The sequence below is a fragment of the Pavona decussata genome, unplaced genomic scaffold (assembly GCF_977016875.1).
Source record: "Pavona decussata unplaced genomic scaffold, jaPavDecu1.1 SCAFFOLD_602, whole genome shotgun sequence".
Classification (NCBI taxonomy): domain Eukaryota; kingdom Metazoa; phylum Cnidaria; class Anthozoa; order Scleractinia; family Agariciidae; genus Pavona; species Pavona decussata.
This window is the reverse complement of record NW_028145860.1, coordinates 4,145,654-4,168,338: the sequence shown is the minus strand read 5'-3', so window position 1 is coordinate 4,168,338 and position 22,685 is coordinate 4,145,654. Positions and strand designations below refer to the sequence as shown.

General features: G+C 40.2%; 2 protein-coding genes across 3 annotated transcripts in view; both read left to right on the top strand.

Moving 5' to 3' along the window:
* The window catches only part of LOC146449497 (uncharacterized), a 124,477-nt gene that overhangs the window by 97,470 nt on the left and 4,322 nt on the right, over window positions 1-22,685 (top strand). For both annotated transcript variants that reach the window (XM_085101832.1, XM_085101833.1), the window contains one exon: window positions 19,687-22,046. In XM_085101832.1, the coding sequence (XP_084957958.1) occupies window positions 19,687-22,046 (2,360 nt within the window). The remainder of the gene's footprint in view (window positions 1-19,686; window positions 22,047-22,685) is intronic.
* Window positions 10,850-22,685, top strand: part of LOC146449496 (uncharacterized) — a 31,792-nt gene continuing 19,956 nt past the window's right edge. Inside the window, exon 1 of the mRNA XM_085101841.1 lies at window positions 10,850-10,897. The gene's annotated coding sequence lies outside the window, so the exon portion shown is untranslated. The remainder of the gene's footprint in view (window positions 10,898-22,685) is intronic.

Here is a 22,685-nt window from a genome sequence, read left to right as displayed (position 1 = left end):
GTGGACCAAAAAATTATTTTATTTCTAATGTTAGTACGTACCGCACAAGTGAATAGTACATCACTATTCACCGCCACTTCGGTAAATAATTGTTAAATATTCTTGTTACTAATTGTTTTTTTGTTTTTTGTTTTTTTATCTATATTCAGATGCTTGTGTCCTGGCGTAGATGCAATATTTTGTTCAGCCTACGTAGTAGAAGGGGCACAACTTGGATAATGCAGGAGGAGAGAAGGGAGTTGGTATTTAACTCTGTCCTCCTCAGTAAATGCTCCTTGGCGTTCCCAAATCAGTTGCTCCTTGTATTTACTCTTGTACCGTCTATGCAGACTTTCGAGGTGGAGTTAGGGTTGTAGTGACGGAAACGGAAGTGTCCATTTTGTACCCCCTTGAGCCATTGATTTAAACATAAAAACTGAAGACCTTTCTTAAAATCTTAATGTTAATTCAGTGTTCTTTTCATTTGCAAGAAATTAATCAAAGTTTTAGACGTGAGTTTCATAAAAATCGAAGTTACGATGGCAACGTGATGACGTCATTGTTCTTTTTACTTTTACTTAGGAAATCTTGCGGTGTGCTTTCAAAATGGCCGAAGATACTTGTAGTTGAGATTCGAGTTCAGATACTTTTCTTTATGTGTACCGTGTTAAAATACATTAATTCTTTCGGAGATATTCTGGCTGTTAACATGAAACAAATAAAACACAATTCAATCTATTTCCTGTAACTTTTGTTTGCCGTGCTTATGGAAAATGCAGTTTGAGTTTATGTTTTTATATCTAATGGCAAACTTTTTCCTGAAAAGTTACCAAAATCGCTTCGTAATATTTCGAAAAAGAATAATTTAAACAAGGTGTGTATTTTGCTCTTGGTACGCGTTTAACATAAAGGTCATGATAAAGATAAAAACAAACAAATACCGGGCGCAGAATTTTTCCTTTAAGTTTGTTGTCCTTCAGTTGAAGGAATACCCTAATGCTCCACCCCTCCCCCATCCCGCGTTCACTGATAATTGGAAAGTCACCAGAGGATGACCCACAATACTACCCACAATCCCAGAGCGTTACCTTCCATATCCCCACAAGTTCCTGGCTTTGCAACGAGCCAAACTTTTCTTCAAGAAACGTCTGCGAGTAACTCGTCATAACAAGTCCACAACAAAACTGCTTCTGCCTCCAACAGTTATTATGTCCCTCAACCATAAAACATCGGGAAGAATTCGCCATTAAACTTACCTCAGTACTGGCGTTTATAACTGCAAACTTGGTTTATCCCCAGAAGATGCTAAATGCTGGAAGCCTGATTTTGTTAAGCCAGATTACGTGTCAGGTGATCTTCTAAAAAACTTAACGCTGGTGTTGTTATTCTCGCGGATGAAAAATGATATGTTATGCTATACAGCGGCTAAGAGGACAGAGGGCACAGTTTTTTTCCCAATACGGACCGATCCAGGCTGGTGAATAAAATTTTTTTCCCGCAAGAAAACAAGGCCAAGGTCTTGCAACAAATCCGCAAAATTGAACCGCTCCCGGAACCAATCAGAATGTGTGATTTACAGAATTCCATCCGCTCGTGCACTGACAAAGAAATAACAGCTCGTATTCCACGCGTCCAAAAAGTTATACAAGTCAAATTTTATTTTGTATGAAAATATATGACAAGTCATGCATTCTTTTTTGGTCCAAAGGACCTTTCTTTCCAGTTATCAGATCGACATCAACCTCTATAAATCTGATCCTGTGATTATTTTCTCTACTAAAATTTATAGAAAATATTGAATAGCGTATTTCAAAATAACGATTCACGCAACATTTTAGCCGCGTGCCGCTGGTTTTCAGACACCCGCTTAATTTTGACCATAATTTTTGGGCTACTTTCATTCCCTTGGCGTGATTGAGACATTTCGTGAGCAAGTGGTGGCGTGACTTTTGGTATGTGTACCCACAAGCCTTTGTTCCCTTTGCTACGCATTGAGCTTACAGTTTGAGGTAGAAACTGTTGTCAGTCTTGAAACAATCAGCACGAAATTTGAACGATGTTTAAGGGGGAGAAACTTAACTACAAGTCTGTTTCTAAGGGCGCGAAAAGGCTCATCATTCGTCAGCGGTTGCACGCTGCACTTTTAGCCGGCCGCAGCCGCGTGTCAAACATGGCGGGAAAAATAAATTTGTAAACACAAAAAAAGTAAAACACTCCACCGGTTCCGAAAAAGTTGCCTTTCGTTGTAACATACCCTTATCTTTTGCCGTGAGTGGGCTTTATTTACCATGCCAAAGGCAAATAGAAACGCCGAAAAAGCGGTTAAAAAGGCTTCCCTTGCCGCCTCAAAGCGATGGCTTGCAAACCAGAAGTCTAGTTGCCTTATCAAAACTGGCGCGACGCAAACAGATCTGACATGGAAACGACTGTTCTTGCGTTGATAGTGCCAGTCTCCAACCGAGCAAACTAGCGTGGGCTTCAAAAACCATTAACTCCTCGGAGGAAATTGACTTTCGGGAACAGTTTTTTCATGGACCAAGAAGAGATTGATATTTTGCATAAGCTGTAGCATGGAAATGCTTCTCCGATAAACTGACGATGAGAATTACAAGAAAAAGTGCATTTATAGCTTCTTAAAGATTTATAATTTTCGAAATATTGTACATTTCCTTAAACGCATGCTACAAGTTGTCGTGTTTTGGCAAAACATATCGTTATATTTCGAAAACGATCCACTCAGTCCGAGTTTTAAGACGTTTTCTATTGTGTTCACGTGACATACCAAATATGGGCGTGGTTTGAAACATTTAAAGGAAACGTGAATTGAACAAACACGGCAAACTTTGATGCCCACTGGAGATCAGGAACCGAAAAAAAGGAGGTTTGAGATTTCCTTAGCAACAAACTTGTGGACTCCCCCCTTAACTGTCTCACTTTGGTTTTCACGTAGCTTAATATTCTGTCTGTTCAATTCTCGAGATGTCTTGGTTTTGCTATTAGTCAGATGAATAGTAAAATGTCTGAGGGACAACTTCCGCTTTTGTCGAGGTGAATGATTCATGGTAAGTTTATGTGGATTTATGTTATTTTCTTGAGTTTTTTTTCCTTGTTTGAACATTCTTTATGTAAAAGGATCTGGATCATTGTGCTATCATTCCACAGTGCATACGTTTCAGTTTACAACGCTTTAAAAGCAGTGTGATGTTGCTAAGACTTGTTGACTAAGACCACAGTTGTAGGTCTACATGAGCTACATGCGTATGGATATTTAACAGTTCTAAATATGATATTTTTTGTGGGTTGTTTTGGAAATATTGTTGTCTAAATTTCGATTTAATTTTAACGCCATACAAACTCTTATATCACGCTTGCATGGTTACCTGTGTCACATACACTTTGGCGGACCTGTGGTCTAATACCATAAGAAATTTTGGCCGGAGTCAACCCGAATAAAGCTTAAAACCCGTGCCAAATATCTGAAAGTGTACAGTACAGATTCGGCACACCACGATAAATTCGACTAGATAAAATGCGATAGTCAAAACTTCTTGCCAAATGTTTAATTAAGTTCAGCTTTTCTTAATTTAGATTTCACCCTGCAATATTGTTATTTAGTTTATTGTAGAGGTTTTAGTTTAGTTTCTTATATTATCCTGTTATAATTAAGAAAAAGAAGTTAAATAAAGTTAATTCAATTCAATTGAATATAATACTCAAGTTTTCATGAAATGGACGAGTGATCGGTCATGGTTCGGTGGCTGTCTTGGATTTAAACAACTCGGACATTTATTCGGACATTGAGGCTTTTGGTACATTTCGGACCTTCAATCCCAGTTGTCACGGATACTCATTAAAGCAGGGGTGTTTTCGTTTGTAAAAATAGGAGTGATCTCCGAAAAAGGTTTGTTGCTATGACAAATACTTGGCAAAAGGCGACAAATTACCGGCCTTAAAGTTACCATTTTTGAAGTTCAAACGTTTTTCTATCTTTTGTGCAATCTCGTACCCAGAGTCCTCAGGCTCTTTGGCCAGCGGTTGGTCGCCAGGAGGGACTCTGGGGCACTGGAATTTTATTACCGTAGAATTTCTGCGGTGAAACAATGCAAGCTGTTACAGGAGAGCCAATCAAAAAATTTAAATAAAGTTCCAGTTCTCCAGAGTCTCTTCTGGCGACTAATCGCTGGCCAAAGAGCCTGAGGACTCTGGGTACGAGATTGTCTTTTGTGCAGCAAAAAGTAAAAGATGATCAGGTTTCGATCACTAGTCATGCCGGTCAAAAAAAAAAGAGCTTCGAGTTTCAATTTGTATGCACTCAACAAAGTAGGTGGGAAAATGTTGTCTGAAGGAAAAAACAGATTCTGAACAGATGTAGGCACCGAACATTTTGATTCACACCGTTGTTCATTAGAACTATGTGTAGATTTATTGCGGTCAGCCAAGTCTGAGTGTCCTTGTATAAAAGGTGGCTCTTTTAGAGGAGGTTTCCGTCAACCAAGGTTTAACTGGCTCTGCATAATCCTGGTTCTAAAATTGTAAATCCAGGTTATAAGGCCTGAATACACACGTTAGTAAAATTTTTTTTTCACACCAGGAAACATAGGAGAAACTTATTTTAAGCACCTATCTTTAAATCGTCACGTGTCGTGATACACCTCCAATATTGGCTGTAGTCGTTACTTTAATCCTTTTTTAGAGTAATTTTTCTTTATCATTAAAGAGGCTTTTGTGGACGCTTAATAAATGGAAAAAAATATTTGAGTTTATTCTCATACTATAATGCGTTACACAGTAACTTGTTATGAGGCTTAGTTTTGTAGGGGAAACTGCATCTAACGTGAACGTACGTCCGGTTGGCATCATATTGAATGAGTGCCAGACAGGTTCCTTTCCCCCACTGGTCAGTCAGAAATGAGTTTGGTTAAGAAAGGGTTTCTGTCGCCAAATAAAATGTTTTTTTTTTTGTTTTTTTTTTTTAAATAATATCTTCAATTTTTTAATGTTAGCGAATAGAGTCCCCATTTGCACATTTAGCTTAATATATAAAAAAATATATTAGAAAATACTCAGTTTGTGTTTTTTTTTCGGACGTAAAAATGGTGGGAAAATATTTCAGCATTCGCGCGATTTTTTTGAAATAAAGGTAGTAGTTTTTCATCCTATTTTTTTTTTATTTTAAATTGACTTTTATTAATGCAATGGCAATTACAAGTGGTTACAATTAGAATTAACTAAAAAGAAGTAAGAAAAGAAAGGGACGAAATTACAAAAAACTAATAAGAGATTGGACCTTAGCTTAGGTTTCCAGAAAAAAAAAAAAAAAAAAAAAGCACCCAACTTATAAAAGGGAAAGAGGGAGTATTTAACCTCTTTTTTTTTTTTTTAACTGACAATTACATACTTTTAATTAAGATTACAATTGAAATTAGAATTAAACTAAATTAAATTAAATTAAATACTTCAAACATCTAAAATTACTGCTACTAAATTAACTGACAATAACATATTTTAATTAAGATTACAATTGAAATTAGAATTAAACTAGATTAAATTAAATTAAATACCTCAAACATCTCCCATTTCTTTTTAAATTGGCAGATTTTATTTGTCTTAAAGGCTATGTATTTTTCTGTTTCATATTTGATTTCCAAAATTTTCTTGAAATGTTTAAAGATGGGGTTAATTCCTTTACACCTACAGGTCCACAGATACGTTTTTCCTAAAATTACTATATAGTTAAGCAGATCCATTCCCTCCTTCAGAATGCCTATCATAATGTCACGTATCGAGAGGCACTCGCAACTTCCAAGCCTATTTAATATACAGGAGGACACCAAATTCCAAAAATGCTTGGAAAAAGAGCATTCAAATAGGATATGATGAATAGTTTCTCGATGCTCTTCACAAAAGGTGCAGTTTGGATTTGATACATACCCTATTTTAAAAAGACGGTCATTTGTGTAGAGGATGTAATTTAACACTTTGTATTGAAAAGAGCGTACATACGGTTCGCTAGCAACCCTCAATGAGTGCCAGACAGGTTCCTTTCCCCCACTAGTCAGTCAGAAATGAGTTTGGTTAAGAAAGGGTTTCTGTCTCCAAATAAAATGGTGAATAACAAATGTTTCCCCTGTATTTCAGAGGAACGCAGAGCCTTTTTTTGTCTTTTTCTTCATTGAGGACACCAAAATCGAGCAAGCAAAAGAAAGGCTCTGCTGGCAGGGTGAAATATAAACAGCGGAACATTGAAAAACGGACGAGGATAACGTACCGGAAATTACGATCTGACAGCGTCAGTGACCCGGCGTCACACAGATACATATCGGGACTCACGGTTAGTGTTGAAAAATAGTCAATGTACAAATGGTTTCTGTCTCCAAATGAAAGATGAAAATGTAATGATTAGAGCCCAGGGATTTTTTAAAAGCATCCGTATGAAGCACAGGGTATTTTACTTAACAAATGTCTTTTTCCCCTGTATTTCATTCTGACTGCAAGTAATGCAATTCTATCTGGTGGTTACTTTTGTCACCGATTAAATACACAATAAAAAGTGCATAGAAGAACTGAAGATGAAGTTGTACAAAGCATGCATACAGTGCAATAAAAAAAGAAGGACCTTTTGCATTATCCATTTATACATGATAAATCAAGAAAGGCTAGTTACAGCATTTTTTTTTTTTTTTTTTTTTTTTTGCCCACGTTCTTCGTCGAGTAACACATGCCTGGGTGAGTTGAATTGAGGAAAATTCCAATTATCAGGAAACAAAATAATGAAATGAAGAAAGCAAACTGGAAATTTGTGTCGATTACCGTCAAGACTGTTGTCAAATTTGTAATTAGTTCATGTTAGGAAATGCAAACACACGCACATCGAAAACTTCAAAACTCAGGAGTACGAGTGGTCAAAACTGATCAGCTGGTTTGCCTACAAGAAAACGTGATTTTAAATGTGAAGAGGCATTATTGTGCTTAGTTAATTAACCGTACATCCCCCCTCCCTGCTCCTTCTGTAGGTCTGCGCTCTTAATAGATTTGTCAGATTGCGGAGAGAAATGTAGGAGTGCTGGTGTTTAGACCGAAAGAGGTCACTATTGGTGCGTAAAGCTCGAACCAGTAAAATCTTTGTCGCGTGTCGCTGTTTAGCACATTGTGTGACAAGTTACTTCTTCGCGTGACTCACCAATCCTTGTACCCAGAAGCCTTTGTTACTTAGTTTTGTGATCGAGACTTCTCGCTTGTAACTCAAAATGCAGTTCAGTTTTGGTTTTTGAAACGACTAAAAGTTTGAGCTATACTCATTTTAGCAGACATATAGCGTAGGCTATATGCTATTCCCTAAAAGAAAACTGGCGGAAACAAAAAAGCGTTGTTGCTCGTTCGAAATTTCTCGGAATAACCTGCTTCCGCTTTTTATCAGAAGGTGAGTGGTAAACTTGAGGTTTCTCCTCCGCTTAGTATTTCTTTGTGGTGTTTTGTTAGCGCAGTTTAACCGTTATCTTCTGCAGCCGTAAATATGAAATACTTTCGACATAACAGAGTTCAGAAGGACCGAAATAGATCATTTTTTCTCGCCGCTGTTTCCCGTTAATTTACCAAATATATCCTGACACTGCCAGCAGGCCATCACCTATACCTACCAGATAAGGGAGTTAGTTCTGACAGAAACCGTGTTGACGGTTTGGTGGCGGACTGAAAGCGATCAGTTTGTTTTATCCACTGAGTTAATAAGGTAATTGAGCGATCGTAGATTCGGGAATAGACGTTTCTTGGCAACCGGTCGAAACGCCTACTCTCGAATTTCTTTACTCTGCATTACTGTACGTAGTTAACTTCAGTCCCTTATCAACAAGTTGATAAAACCTCTCAAATTTTCTTTATCAGTTATAGCTGACTGGCGAAAAATCTTTTAGCTAAATGGATATTCCATTACTTAAGATGTTCCAACAGCTTTTCGATATTTTTCTTTCCGCTCAGCGTACTACAGATTCAGCGTAGATTAATTCCTGTAATCTCTTTTATTGCGGTTTTGCAAGATATACATACAATCAGGCTTAAGTCTAGTACCCTCCCATGTTCTGACTCAGTTATGTCAGTCACTCGCTTAGCGTTAAATTTTCGTTAAGTGAATGGTTCCAAGCGAAGTGAAAAAAAAAGCCTGAATGCAAAATAATGTCAATGCAGTTTGCATATTTAAAGTTGGCTGATACTGCACGCGTTGCGTGACACGGGGTAGCGGTCGAACTAACGATCACAGTAAGGAAAAACACTGAAATTGAAGGGGCACTGTCACGGACATTTTGCTGGATTTTGATCAAAGCTACTCAAACATCTATCATAGAACCTTTTCTCTAATATAAAATTATTTGTAAAGCACCGTGTGGAAAGTACTTTTTCATTGGAAAAGTCTCTAATGAAGAACAAACTATAAATCAATTTATAGCATTTTCGTCAAAATACACAGGAAGAACTTGAAAAAGATGGCCAATTTTTTGTAATCCATTTCCTTCCTAGCCATCCACAGCAAAAGATAACAAATATCAGCTTATGTATACTCGTAGGGTAATTGTTAACAATACTGAACCATTTTGTTAACATTTCCATCGATATAAATATGTTTTTGGAATATGTAAGCCTGGTTACTAGATGTTTGAACTAGTAATCGGAAGGTTTTAGGTTCGACTCCTGATAGGAACACTCCGATTTTTTTTCCGAGTATGCCTGTGTCATTTACTGATTAATACATCATTCTCAAATATGTTTTTGTTTTCGCTATTCAAAAACACACTAAAAATTGGTGACACTGTCTCTTTAAGCTACAGTGGCATTTCCAAGAGCTAATAACTGAAAAAGAACTTAGAAAGATCGAAGCCGTTCCCCTATTTGTCTTTACAACTGATGCCATTGTCAATAATGCTACATCTACCAGTGCTTACTGACCGTTACTAAGTCAACCGCCGCAGTTTCGATATCATTCATAGCAAAATTTGCACGATTAAAACGCCATATCAGGTATTTAAAATCAGCAAAGGTGTTTGTATCGTTCTGGTCAAAGATTTTTGATTGGAACAAATCTAAAAGTAAACCTGCTCCTGAAGAAGCTACAAAGCATGCACTGTGGATAGACAGTCTTCATGTGAGCAAAGTTTACGAAACTTCGATCAAGGGTGTGTACCCAACGGTTGCTGTATGAACCATCCAAGGTTATGTCAGATAGGAAAATGCGTTAAGCCGAGCATCGCTATTTGTCCTTGAAGTTGAACATCATATTCAGTCATAATCAATTCTTTACTATCTACTTTTTATTTCGCGTATTTATCCGTCTGTTTGTTTGATTGTTTGTTTTTATTTTGCGTATTTGGAACCAACCGACATGCTCGGTCTGAGCTGTATAAAAACCAAATTATCTTTGTTAAAAATTTCTAGAGACAATAACCTCTAGGGTAAAGCCATCCTCCTGGAGTTCGTCAGAGAGTGGAATAAAGATAATATCAACAGAAAGAGCAAGAAAGAGAAAAATATCCCAAGGACTCAAAAGGGCCGATGGCAGAGGCAGCTGAAAGAGAAGGAGAAGAGGCGGGACCCAGACCTGCGGTTGACTTGTCGATTTCATTTAATACTTTGAAAATCTCTCTTAAAATTGCTGACAGGCAATTGGCCGGAAGAGCATTACTGGGGATTGGAATTGGGTGTGGCGTGAGTTTGGGACTTCTTTTTTACAGAAATCCGGGGTTGGTAACGAGCGTGATCACAGAAGTTTTGAGTAGACCAGCGATTGAAGTCGGAAACATTGCACCTGGTTCGATTCTCGTGGATTTGTACTGTGGTACAAAAGAAAGTTTCCTGAATTTCATGAAGGATTTTGAGGCAAAGAAAGTGGAGCAACGATTGGAAGAAAAGTTTAAAATGGCTGGATTTGAAATGAACTTGGAAGTGACAATCACAAATGAAATAGAAGTGTACAAGAGGCTGGCTCGGATTGACAGAGAATTATACGAGAAGCTGCTTCATATTGGCAAAGAACTATCTGTCAAAAATGTTCAGGAAAGGTAATCATGTAGTAATCATCGTCAACTGGGTTGTAAGTTTTCAGAGCTCTATCTGACGCTTACCGACACAGCGGCAAAATGAGTGCGCATGCTCCGCAGATTTGTGATTCGAGCGAGAATCGATAACGTATGCTCCACTTCAATCACCAAATTCACACCTGTTACCAAACTATTATTCTTGTTGAATACGATATGTGATGGAGGAAGTTCGAAGGAACCTTCTCTGAAAGCGGCAACCTTATCCATTTTGATTTGGGCTTCTCCCCGGAAACTCGCGAAAACAGACAATGGAAATTTTAAAAGTGCCGCCATTTTGCCGTACAGAATGCTTACGCGTGACGAGCATGCGCACTCATTTTGCCGCTGTATCACGCTTACCCAGATATGAGATTCTTGCGGTTGGGGGGGGGGGGGGGTGCTCCCCAACATAAGTTATAAAGGTATTTACGCGTGCGGCAACAAAGGATAACGTTTTGGAACCGTTTTGGTCTGAAATAGGATACAAATTTTAACCACATTGGCCTGAACGGTCTGAAAACCAGGTCTGAAAATGGGTACCGAAAAATGACATATTTGGGTCTAAAATAGAGCCAGGGTTTGGCGGACCAAGCTGCACACCCCTTCATAGCTAATTGATGCTTAATCTTAATGCCAACCAGGTCTGGCCAGGCCCAACAGTTCCCACATGGAAAACTGAAACATTTCCTTGTAAAAATCAGTATACTTTGACAGAACAAGCACAGAAGCTATCCAGCAATCATTTATGAACATGTGCATGTTGTGTTATGAACGTACTTTGCGAATCACTTTCAGGATAAGTGAGCAAACAAGCCAAAGGGCTGACGAAGACCTAGATCCACTGATCCAGCAGGGTGAGTTGACTTCATTGACAAAACAATGTTAGTTTAGAGCTTGGGCTGCCTGTGGGTTCTAAAGGCCCGGATTTTACTCTGCCAGTTGTCAATGAAACGTCTTTCACCAGCCACATTCTTCAGCAAGAATACTCATAAGGCATTCGGACCACTCCGACGAAACTACTCGAACTGTTCGGTAACCGAACTTGATCAAACGATTGGGTTTAAATGAGTTCGGCAATCGAACACAATCAAACCTAAAAATTTGTGTGAGAGTTCAATTGTAAGCTCGATTTCAGAACCCAATCGAACGTTCGACCAATCAAATCAATCAATCGACCAATCAAAATACACGCAAGAACAACAAAGAATTAGGTGAAACGAACCATATATTGAGGTAGCTTTACTGAAACATCATTTTATGATCCATTACCGTTATCAGGCTGTTTGTATCTATTTTTGTATCCCTCAATGTTCCCATATCTCCTGCTTTCCCAGAAGGTTCAAGAACCGAGCCGAAACTGAAGAGTGGGACTGTTGTGCTGTCGACAGTTATGCGGCATGGCGTCATCTCTTACGAAACTGAAGACGTAGAGATTTGGGAGGATGACAAGAAATCGAGGGTACCTCCAAACGAGGCACGACGATTGGAGAAAAAGTGGAAGTTAGTCCCTATCGCTCGTTTGACACTTGTTACTGATGGTGATGGCGTGGTTCTAATGACAGTAAAGCCGGATGAAACTGGGAAGAAGCAGCAGGGTTAGTTGACTTTATTGAAAAAACAATGTTAGTTTCCACCGTTTACACAAATCCGTTGTATTCCCATACAAATCCTTGTAATTAAATGGTTCTCTTATATTGAGTTTGGGCTGCCTGTGGATACTGAGGGCCCGGCTTTTAATCTGCCAGTTGTCAATGAAGTGTCTTTCACCAGCCACATTCGATCTTCAGCAAGAATATCATAGGGCATACGGACCACTCCGACGAATCTACTCGAACTGTTCGGTAATCGAACTTAATCGAACCCAAACATTTGTGTAAGAGTTCAATCAAAGTTCGATATCCAAACCCAATCGAACTTAATCGAACGTTCTAGACAATGGTTCTAGACCATCACTCAAAATCAGTAGACAAGAATTTGGAAAACTAATTTCTAGCGCGCAAGAACAGCAAAGAATTAGATGAAACGAACAATATATCGAGGTAGCTTTACTGAAACATCATTTTATGATCCATTACTGTTATCAGGCTGTCTGTATCTACTTTTGTATCCCTTAATGTTCCCATATCTCCAGATTTTGCGGAAGGTTCAATAACCCCCTACCCGAGAGGGAAGGTGCTGCTGTCGACTGTTATGCGATATGGCGTCATCTCTTACAAAAGTGAAGACGTAGAGATCTGGGAGGATGACAAGAAATGGAGGGTATCTCGACACGGGGCACGACGATTGGAGAGAGATTGGAAGTCAACTCCTATCGCTCGTTTGAAACTTGTTGCTGATGATGATGGCGTGGTTAAAATCACAGTGAAGAATGAAACCGGGATTGTACAGCAGGTGTTAGAAAGATGCACAATTTCCTAATCAGACGTGACTGATATACAGTACTGGCCGCATCAATAGCAGCGTAACACTCACATAGCATGAATGTATGTAAATCCGCGCGCAGTTTACGAGCGCGTGAATGTAGGTCAAGAGAACGTCACATCACCATCCCTGTAAAGGAAAGAAAAGTTATTTTAACAGCCACAACAGTTATTAGCCTTCATTTAACCTCAAGCGGTATGATACGCGATTATTTACTACAACACTGAGCAGTGGTCTAGCTAGACAAAGAAAAATGCCACTGTTTTGCGCCAAAGTTATCTAAATTAAGACATTGCTGATACTTAGAGACGAGAGAAAACATGCCTGGCCTCTCCATGTAGTTGTCATTAAATTTGCTTAATCATTCTCGTTCCTTCATACGCGAGAACGATAATTTTACATTCGAGCCCCTTTATGCACATCCAACGCGTAGGTTTTTACCTCGGAATACTATCAAACCTCTTTCAACGGCGCGCAGATGTGAGTGTAATGTGTCTGATATGCACTGAGGTTTCTTTTGCTGTTGTAGGGTGAAGTTGATACGCTTTTTCTGAGGAAGAAGTGAATTGCCCGTAACAATCATGCGTTCAATTAATAGTGTAATCAAGCAAAGATTCTAAAGAAAAAAATAGGGTGTTATTTTTTTTTAATTCCGTCTTCCCAATCCCTATTATTCCAAGAACATCTTCTATTTTATCATTCGAACATGCGAGATAACCGAAAATGTTGAAGTTGGGAAGCAAGAGCGGGATCGAGGTATGTTCCTTTTTTTTGACGGCGATTGGCGATAGACTTCGCGATCTAACATTGTCAGCACAATCTCGCCCTTTTCTCAAGGAGTTCGGAACGCGCATTGACATGTTTTCAGTTAAGTCGCTTTCGTAATCCCATGCAGTCTGTCTTGCTGTCCCTACCCTTACCATCTCCACTGCCGTTTCCGCATTCAAACAGCACTATTCAAGATTTTCGGATGAGTGACTAACAATAAAGCAATACATCTTTGAACATTGTTCTGCAAATGCTAGCACAAGTTGTCTCTGACCGCTTTGTGCGCCAATTTCTCTCTAAGATATTGCAGACAAACCAAGTTTTGTCCACAAAGTGCAATGCGCGTCTACGTAACACTGAAACTCTATTGACATGTAACTGATAAGTTGTAACGTATGTTGACTGTTGTAGTCACTAAAAGTGATCGCCACAAGTGCTCGGAAAGTTTAGACTGCAGAACGGAAGAAAATTTTTGAGTTGGTTTGTCGTATGAACACTCACTGTCTTCAAACGAAACATTGGGCTCGATTACTAGCCATTATTGGGGAAACTGGAGTCCGCGGAGGAAGTCTCATGCCCAAAGGAGTCCTAGCGCACCTCCAACATGTTTCAGGAACCATTAGGTGAATTGGTTTTCCAGATGTCACGCATTCAAAGAGGAAACAAAGATACACAGTGACCACCAATCCGACATAAAAGATTTGAAAAAAGGTTTAGTAAACTCACAGAATACATCCATCTCACCGCGAGTGAGTCTCGCGCGCGAGAAATAGGCATGCTCTCGGCGCTCTGCGTGCTTCTCGAGTTAGCGCTTCCGGCGATTTGGGTCTCCCTCCGCTGATTTCAAAAAACCCTCAAAAGAAAAGAAACGACTGTTTTGCAGTCTTAATCGCGGTATCACATTTTTTCCTTTTTAGGAGTTCAGAGAGATATTTGAAGCGATGAGGGCGCTTGGAATTTCGTTGAAAGGAGTATGGACACAGTCACTAGACGAAATCAAAGGTAGACTAAGAGATGCTCTGCACCAGTCCGTGAAGGAGCCCATGTGGCATGCAGGGCAGGTATAAAGAAGTAGTATTATAACAAGCAATACTAGACAACAGTGTCTAATCGGCATATCCACTGGTATATATTGTTTACACAAAGACTTCAGTTACTTTATTTATTTATTTATTTATTTATTTATTTATTTATTATATTTTGTTTTACTTAAAGTTATCAATAATTAGGTATGAATAGCTTTTGCAATACTGTATTTGTCATAGTCATGCAAATAAAGCTTGTTGTTGTTGTTGTCGTTGTTATTGAGGGGCGGTCCCGACAATGTTTACAAGACGCAATTAAATAATCCTACTTTTTGTCTTTTAGAGAGCAAAGGTCAAAGAAAATTTACTCATAGAAAAACAAAGACGAGAAAAGGAAGAGAGAAGAAAAGCAGAAGAGAAGAAACTGAGTGAGAGAGAAATAGAAGCAGCACAACGCTTAAGGTTGGTGCATGAACTGCGTCTTCGCCGAGCTGAGCTTTACGAATACCGATTTGGCACCAAGATTAGGCCTGACAGTTTCCATGGCCTGCCAATCGACGATGTAACCCAGTTGAGGATCGGCGTATTTGGAGCTCCTGGAGCAGGCAAGAGAAGTTTTATCAACACGTGTGAACGGGCTGTGAGAGAAACGGAGAAAGGTTCGGTCCCGGACAGCACTACAGTGAAAGAAGGCACCATTACTCTCCAAGACTACCTGCCAGAGATGTTTTTTCGCTTGGTAGATGTACGTGGTTTCTTTAATTTCAACGGAAATAAGGAAGTGGAGTTTCGGAATATTCTGGAAGGGAAGTTCCAGCCAGATGATAATGTGATCCCCCCGTTAGATCTAGAAGGCCAAAGCAATGCTTCCCTTATGGGCCCGTCTCCCTCGTTTGCAAACCAACTACACGGGGTTATCTGGGTTGTTAAGGCAAATGACCCGTGGCTCAGCGATGGACCTTTCAAAGACGATCTGAAACCACTGCGAGATATTTTGCGCCGAAAAGGTAACGTTTAGCTTCTTTTCTATATGCTGGTGTATAATTTCACTGGTATCGTAGGTTACTTATGTCTTCAATCTTTCGGTAAAAGCCGGAGAAATACAGGAAGTTAACTTTACTTCTTCTATTAAACCAAGGTCCCTAATAGACCCTTCTCCAAAATGGCGGCAACAGACTTGAATGAGTTAAAATAGACCATTAACGAGTTGCTGTGAACCTCATTATGAAAGTGAGGCTATGTGCAAAGTTTTTGTTATGAAAATTAGTTTTCATTCATATGCAAACAAAACTAATTTTCATGTGAAACGTTTCGCACTTAGCCTCGCTTTCATAGTGAGGTTCACAGCAACTCGGAAATGGCCTATTGAACTGAATGAAAAACTGATACCAGCACTGGAAAGAGGACCTTTACTTCAACCTCGTTCCCAGGGCCTTTTCCCTAGCTTGTGGCCACCCCCAAGCTAGGGAAAAGGCCCTGGGAACGAGGTTGCCTTTACTTTAGTAACCTTGCAAAGTTTCAGCATATCAGGTGTAATATCAGCTGAGAAAATGTAAGTTGAAAAATGAAACATGTACAGACGTCCTCTCTTCTAACAATCTGGTCGGGTTGTTCAAAGATCGGATCAATTATACGAGCACAAAACGCTATTCAGTGGATAAAATGTATCAGTTGGAGTACATTTTATGCGCTGGATAACGACTTATCGATTGGATGAAGTTATCTGCTCTTTAAACAACTGGGGCCAGGTGCGCACTTCTCAGGAAAATTGTTTCTATGTTTCTTTTTGTTTACCACACTAAATAAAAGGAATTGGGCCTATCACCGTTGTGACGCACCGTGACACACTAAAAACGGAGAAGGAATGTGAGCATGCCCTGTACGAAGCATCAGCAGCTACCGGTAGCTCACCCAGTCACACATTCTTCATGACCAACTACACAAGAGAAAACAAGGAACGTAATCCAGAGACAGAACGTATGACCTTTGATATTCTGCACTACGCACTACTGACGGCTGAGCGAGCTGTGAAGATTATGAAACAGCAACAAAAGAACAAAGAGGAGGGTGAGGTGATGCATGCACTGGAAGGGACAAGCATCAGTGGTCACGTGCCTCCGGACTCTGCAGACGGTAATTTTACAGCGGTTAAAATAATGCAGTTCCCGCCAAAATTTTGTTAAACGTTTTGGAAGCCAAAAGCTCTTGCAAGTTACGTCATCTCTGGTTATATCTCCATTGTTAAAATTTGTTTTCTCGACCATATTATTAAATATGACTGCCAATTCGAAGCCAAAGAACAACGTCAGGTCTGAAGTTAAAAACACGAAAGCTTAAGGGGGGATTCAACCTAAACGTCATTTTTCCGCCACTTGACATGGCTCTAATGGAAATATCTCGTTCACGTTTCAAGCAATCCAAAAACCCTACGCTAATCCCGTGAACCTATGTTGTGGGGTGTTTTGTGAATTTTTGGGTGATTTCTGAATATTTGGGAGGTGATAGTTTTTCTAGAAGGATTGGTAAAATTAAGAGAAATAAGAAATATTAAAGATTTAGTGAAGTTTTAAAATTAGAATTTGTAGTTAATAATTAATAGACGGACACCAAGTTAGTCCACTAGCAACCTGGGGTACTCTTACGTGGGTATCAACTGTCTGTTAGTGTTCCAAAAATCATTTTCCTTCCTCTATCTCTTCTTAAAACCTCTTCAAATTTCATTCAAATTTAGGTGTATTCCCCCCTTAAGCGGACAACTTGATATAATGAACTAAGGTTTCAGTCAGGTCTCAACAATAAAGAATCGGTCGTAACCGACCATCTACAGTTATCCAGTTTAAATCACTTACATCTTGAAATAGGACTACGAAGATTCTCTATTTTTCCACGTGAGCGAGCGCGCATACTACCTCCCACGTAAAGAAGCAAAATGCGTCCTGGCGGGGAGCAATTTTCACGTGCGCGATTTTCGCTACCTTCCGCGCATCGCGTCTCCTCGCGGGGAGCAATTTTTACGCGCGCGTGGCTCGCACGCGTTGCTATCCCTTCGGAAAACAAGAAGCTGTTTCCAGCTTATACTCAGGCCATATTTGACGGTGTGGTGCGTAAAGCCTACAATCTGTTAACAGTGATAACCTCCAGCATCGCCAATTCCCCCAAATAGATAGCCTGCGAGCAAGCTCTCTTGGGGGTGCGGGAAGGATCCTCTTTCCCCCTCCCGCCCCCCACCCCCAAGAGAGCTTGCTCGCAGGCTACCAAATAGATAGATACAGAGATATAGTGAGGCAATAAGTAACCACCAGATAGAATTGCACTTCTTGCAGTCAGAATGAAATACAGGGGAAAACGACATTTGTCATACGAATGCTTTTTATAATCCCCGGGCTTTAATCCTTACGTCTTCATCTTTCGTTTAGAGACAGAAACCATTTGTACGGTCCTAATATGTATGTGACGCCGGGTCAATGACAGATCGTAATTTTCGGTATGATCTAGACCCGGAGGGGGGGGGGGGGGTACTCCCTTATGTGACCTTAACGGAGACGTGCGGCCCGATGGGGTATGGTTTTCAGGGTGTTTTGTCTTGAACGGGGTATCTATTTCATCACTTTCTGTCTTAAGCAGGGTATCCCTACATGACCTAATGGCTTAAACAGATTGCTAGTGTATTCTTATTTCATTCTAGTCTTAAACAGGGTGTGATTTTGGGTTAAATGTCTTAGAAAGGGCCTGAAAATTTTGAATTCTGTCTTAAACGGGATAGGGAAATCGGAGAATTGTGTCTTAAACAGGCCGCACCTCCCTACCCAAGCATCTGTTGAGTACCCCCCCCCCCCCGGATCTAGAGTAACGTTACGCATCACGCGTACGTTTATATCCTTGTACGTTTTTCAATGTTTCGCTATTTATATTTTTAAGTGAAATTCAGGGGAAAGCATTCGTTATTCGCCTTTCAGTTGAAGACAGAAACCGTTTCTACATTGATTGTTTTTCTATAGTAAACGTGAGACATCTTTATCTATCTTGGCCCGCGAGGTCATAGACTGATTTAGTAGCCAAATTTTCGGTTAAACAAAACTAACCTTGAGGCACTCAGGTTAACCTAAAAAGCACTCCGGTTAGCTTAAAGAGCACTCCAGTTAGCCTAAATAGCACTTAGGTTAGCTTAAATAGCTCCCCGGTTAGCTTAACGGTTAGCAGTTTATGTTGGGGTTGTTCATGCCTCGCATGAATCGCATGTTTTGTTTATGCCTCGCACGTCTGGCTCGCATATTGTAAATACTCCTCACGGCCCGAAAACAAAGAACGCGACCGAGAATTTAAAGAATTTGATAACACGACAGAAAACGTAACTCGTACCAGCTGAGTACAGAAAACGAGACCGAGAACAATAACTCGTGGCCCGAAGTCTTATCTCTCGACCCATCGCGATCCCCAAAAGAAAAAAGAATTTGATAATGCTACCGAAACCTTAACTCCGTCTGCCTTACGGCCCGAGTAATAAATAAAGATCACTTAGTGTCACTGCAGGGCCAAATTTCACCAGTGATTTTCTGTCAACAAGCAAACTATTGCCAACATGGGCGTGTTTAAAATCTGTATGTGTTTCTATACAGTTCTCATTATTCACTTTAATGAGCACTTCTCTGTATTTCCATGTATAAAGAAAAAAAACAGGTTAGGTTGAAAGCTGTGTTGCGAATCAGTGGGTTTGATGATTATATTTGAGATGACATTATAAAGCAGTAATTGTTTAGTTTTCATAGTTTTCCTTAGCACTGCTAATAAATTTTGATTTTTGAAGTTTTAAAAAGCTTTATTGTCGTGTCAATTTAAGTTAAGTTAATGACAATCCTACTGTTCCCAGTGTAGCCGTAGTTTGGCTTGGTTATTTGTTTACTTACGTTACTGATTGTGGGTCACGTGATGGCCACCAATTCTTACACCTGTAGTACAGGGTTGTGATCAAGGGCGACCTGCACCATTTTCGATGTCTTACATGGTTGGTCGAGAGGACAAAAGAACGAACAACAGAACAATGCTCCCAATCTTAAAAAACAATGCAGCTGCAGGTTATCAGGGTCCAGTGAAAATAGAGCTTTTGGAGGGTGCAGGTCTACTGTGTGATCATGAATGTTTGCAAATTATAGACCCTTTCGTTTAATGTTCCGCTGAATCTCAGTTTCGTTGACAAAACATCAACATTCATACTTGATCCATGGCGTAGACCAGCTCAACCTGTTTCCGCAGCTTGGGATCAGTCAACATAAAATGTAATACAATAACACACTTTTTTATGTTTTTATGTTTTTGTTTTTTGTTCTTGTTGTTGTTGTTCTTGTTTTTTTTTTTTTGTTTTTTTTTTTTTTTGTAGTTTCTGAATTATTTTTCTTTTTTACCCTTCTGTCTCTCAATATTTTTCTTTGCAGTGGCTCCTCCAGAGATCAATTTGCGTGGCCGTTTGGCCTTGGAAGCCTACAACAAAGCCCTTAATGAAGGAAAGACTTGTGTGAAGAGGATTCCCGTTATGTTGATTAGACAGGATCGCTCTGGAAAAACCAGCCTAAAGAAATCACTGAGGGGGAATCCCTTCAACCCAGACGAAGACAGCACTGTGGGGGTAGATGCTGATCCCTCGTACTTCCAAGTAACCACTGAGGTCTGGAAGGCGGGAGAGAAGGACCAAGCGTCAAATTCTGAAGACACAATTTCTTATGAGCTTCATGCGGCTCGATTGGTCGTCGAACATTTGAAGGAGGACGAATGCATTCTTGATGAAAGGGCCGCCGAGTCTGTGCAGTCTGAAAACATTCCCCTGGTTGACACAATTGCTCCAAGTGTGAATGTTAGCAGTGAGTTTAGTGAGGCCTCTTCAGACGAGTCTGGTGCAAGTAGTCATGTCTTAGCTGAATTTCCTTCAGATGTCAAAGAAGCTGTGCTAAATGAGACGTCAGAAAATGCCACAGAATCTGTTCAGTTGTCCAGAGTTTCAGATTCCGACACCGTTGCTCATCCTACACAGAAGAACGAAAACGTCCATCCTCTCGCGTCAGCAAAGATACCAGATGAGATAGAAACCCTGATTAAAAAGTTACTGCAGGAAGTCGACCAAGTGAAAGAAGAATATGTTTATTCCGTTCTGTGGGATTTTGGCGGACAATCAGTGTACTATGTAACGCACCCGCTATTTCTTACCTCAAGAGCAATGTATTTGTTGGTTTACGACCTCAGCCGAGATCCTCACGAAAGAGCCAAACCTGGTATGAAGCAGGGGATTTTCACGCAAATTGAAGACAGCTTTGACACGAAAACTAACCTAGAGTATCTAGATTTTTGGATGAGTTCCATTGCTGCTCTAGCCAGTCAAGATGAGAACCACCCTGTGCATTCAAGATCAAAATCTAAGGTGCTTCCAGAGAAACTTCCTCCTGTGTTCCTAGTCTGTACGCATGCGGATAAACCTTTTGGTGGAGTGGATCCTTTTGTACTAGCTCGTGAGGTTTATGGTTCTTTACAAACCAAAGCGTACAAAACGCAGTTGTACGGTGGTGTGTTTGTGGTGGATAACACAAAGTCAGGCCTTGAATCGGAGTGTTCGGAAGTTACACGCCTCCGAGAAACAGTACTTGCTGTTGCTAAGGAGCTACTGCAGATGAAAGAGGTCATTCCAGTCCAGTGGATGAAATATGAGAAGGCGCTCCAAATCACTCGGAAGGAGGGTCATAAGTGGATTTCTGTTGAACGAGCAAGACAAATCGCATCTGAAGTGTGCAAAATTGATGGGGAGCAAGAGTTTGTGACATTGCTAAACTTGTTGCATGATCAGAGAATTTTGATACATTTTGATGACACGCCTGAATTGAAGAAGTTGGTTGTCTTGGACCCTCAGTGGTTGATTGATGTGTTCAAGAAAGTAATTACAGTGAAGCCTTATGACTACCAAGACAAAGAGTTTACAGAACTGTGGAATAAACTTGAGACAACAGGAATCCTGGAAGAAACGCTATTGCGGCATGTTTGGGGTCCTTTGTTAGACCAGCAAGAAACCTCTGAAAGCCTCATTGCAATCATGGAGAAATTCAGCTTGCTGTGTCCTTGGCCTTCATCAGATGCCTCATGCAGCAACCAGTACCTGGTGCCGTCCATGTTGATGTCGCATCCACCGCACGACATCATCAAGTTGGTTACCACAGCACAAATTCCTTCTCTTTTCGTTAAGTTTGAATCTGGGCAAGTTCCTCCAGGTTTGTTTCCTCGATTCATCTTGCAGTTCTTTCAATGGGGCAGAGATGAATTTTGGAGCTCAGATGACCCTCAGTTGTATCGAAATTTTGCCAGGTTTTACACCTCTGGAGACGATGACTGCTCTGTTGTTCTTTTTTGTCATTCCTCGTCCATTGAGGTTGTTGTTCACAGAGGAAATCTCAGTCCTGAATTAGCGGAAGGTCTGAACACCTCTGGCGATGCGTTTGAAGTGTCCTGTGCTCGTGCTGTGCATAGACAGCTGGGTTTAATGCTTGAATGCATGCGCAAGGAGTTCTGTTGGTTGAGGAATACGAGGTATGAACTGTGCGTCATCTGCCCGGTCTGTTGCCAAAGAGGAGTAGTGAAATATTGCCGCACCCACCACAAACAGAGTTGTCAGAGAGACGAGTGCCTGCACTTCTGGTCCGAGTCTGAGTTGCGCAGTGCCAATCATTTCATCATTTGCAGAAGGTTGGCTACTGCATTGAAAAACAAATTTCATGTCAACCAGTTTGCAACTTGGTTTGCATCCCCGGATGAACCGGTAAATAAATACACTTCATTTAAAACTTTTATTGAAAAGTTCGCTGGAATAATATAATTAGTTTTTCTAGGACTTTCCAAAAGCAACTCATTAATGGTACAATATTCACCAGTGAAGTTATTCAAAAGCAAAGAAAAGTTACCTTCAAAACATATAGAATACAAGGTTAAATGATAGTCACAAATCATTTGTCGTTCAAGGCTGATTTTGGCTTATCTTGAAGCTCCGCGTGCATTCGTGTAGTCGCTGGTTTAAGGAACGGTCATGTGGTCAGTGTCGGCTCTCCGGTGAATAGCGCAACATTTTGTAGGTTGAGGAGTCTTGTTATCTCCAGTATTTCCTCAAGGCTGGCAAATTTGCCGTGAAACTATAGTCTTAACAGAATGTTTTCATGGAGATGTTACTGACGCCAGACGATCTGTTGTTCAGTCACTTCAATGAGTTGACGATGATGGAGGGCAGTATAACCGCTAACTTCTATCTCGTGTATATGTGTGTCCTATGTAGTATCCTACGGATGCCACCGGTTAAACTATCCCTTTTGAAACTGAAGAGCCTATAGTAGGTTCAGGGCTGTTGCCTAACAGGAGCCCGTTAGGCTGGGGCACGCAAGAAAATACTCTGGGCTTTTTTTGTAGT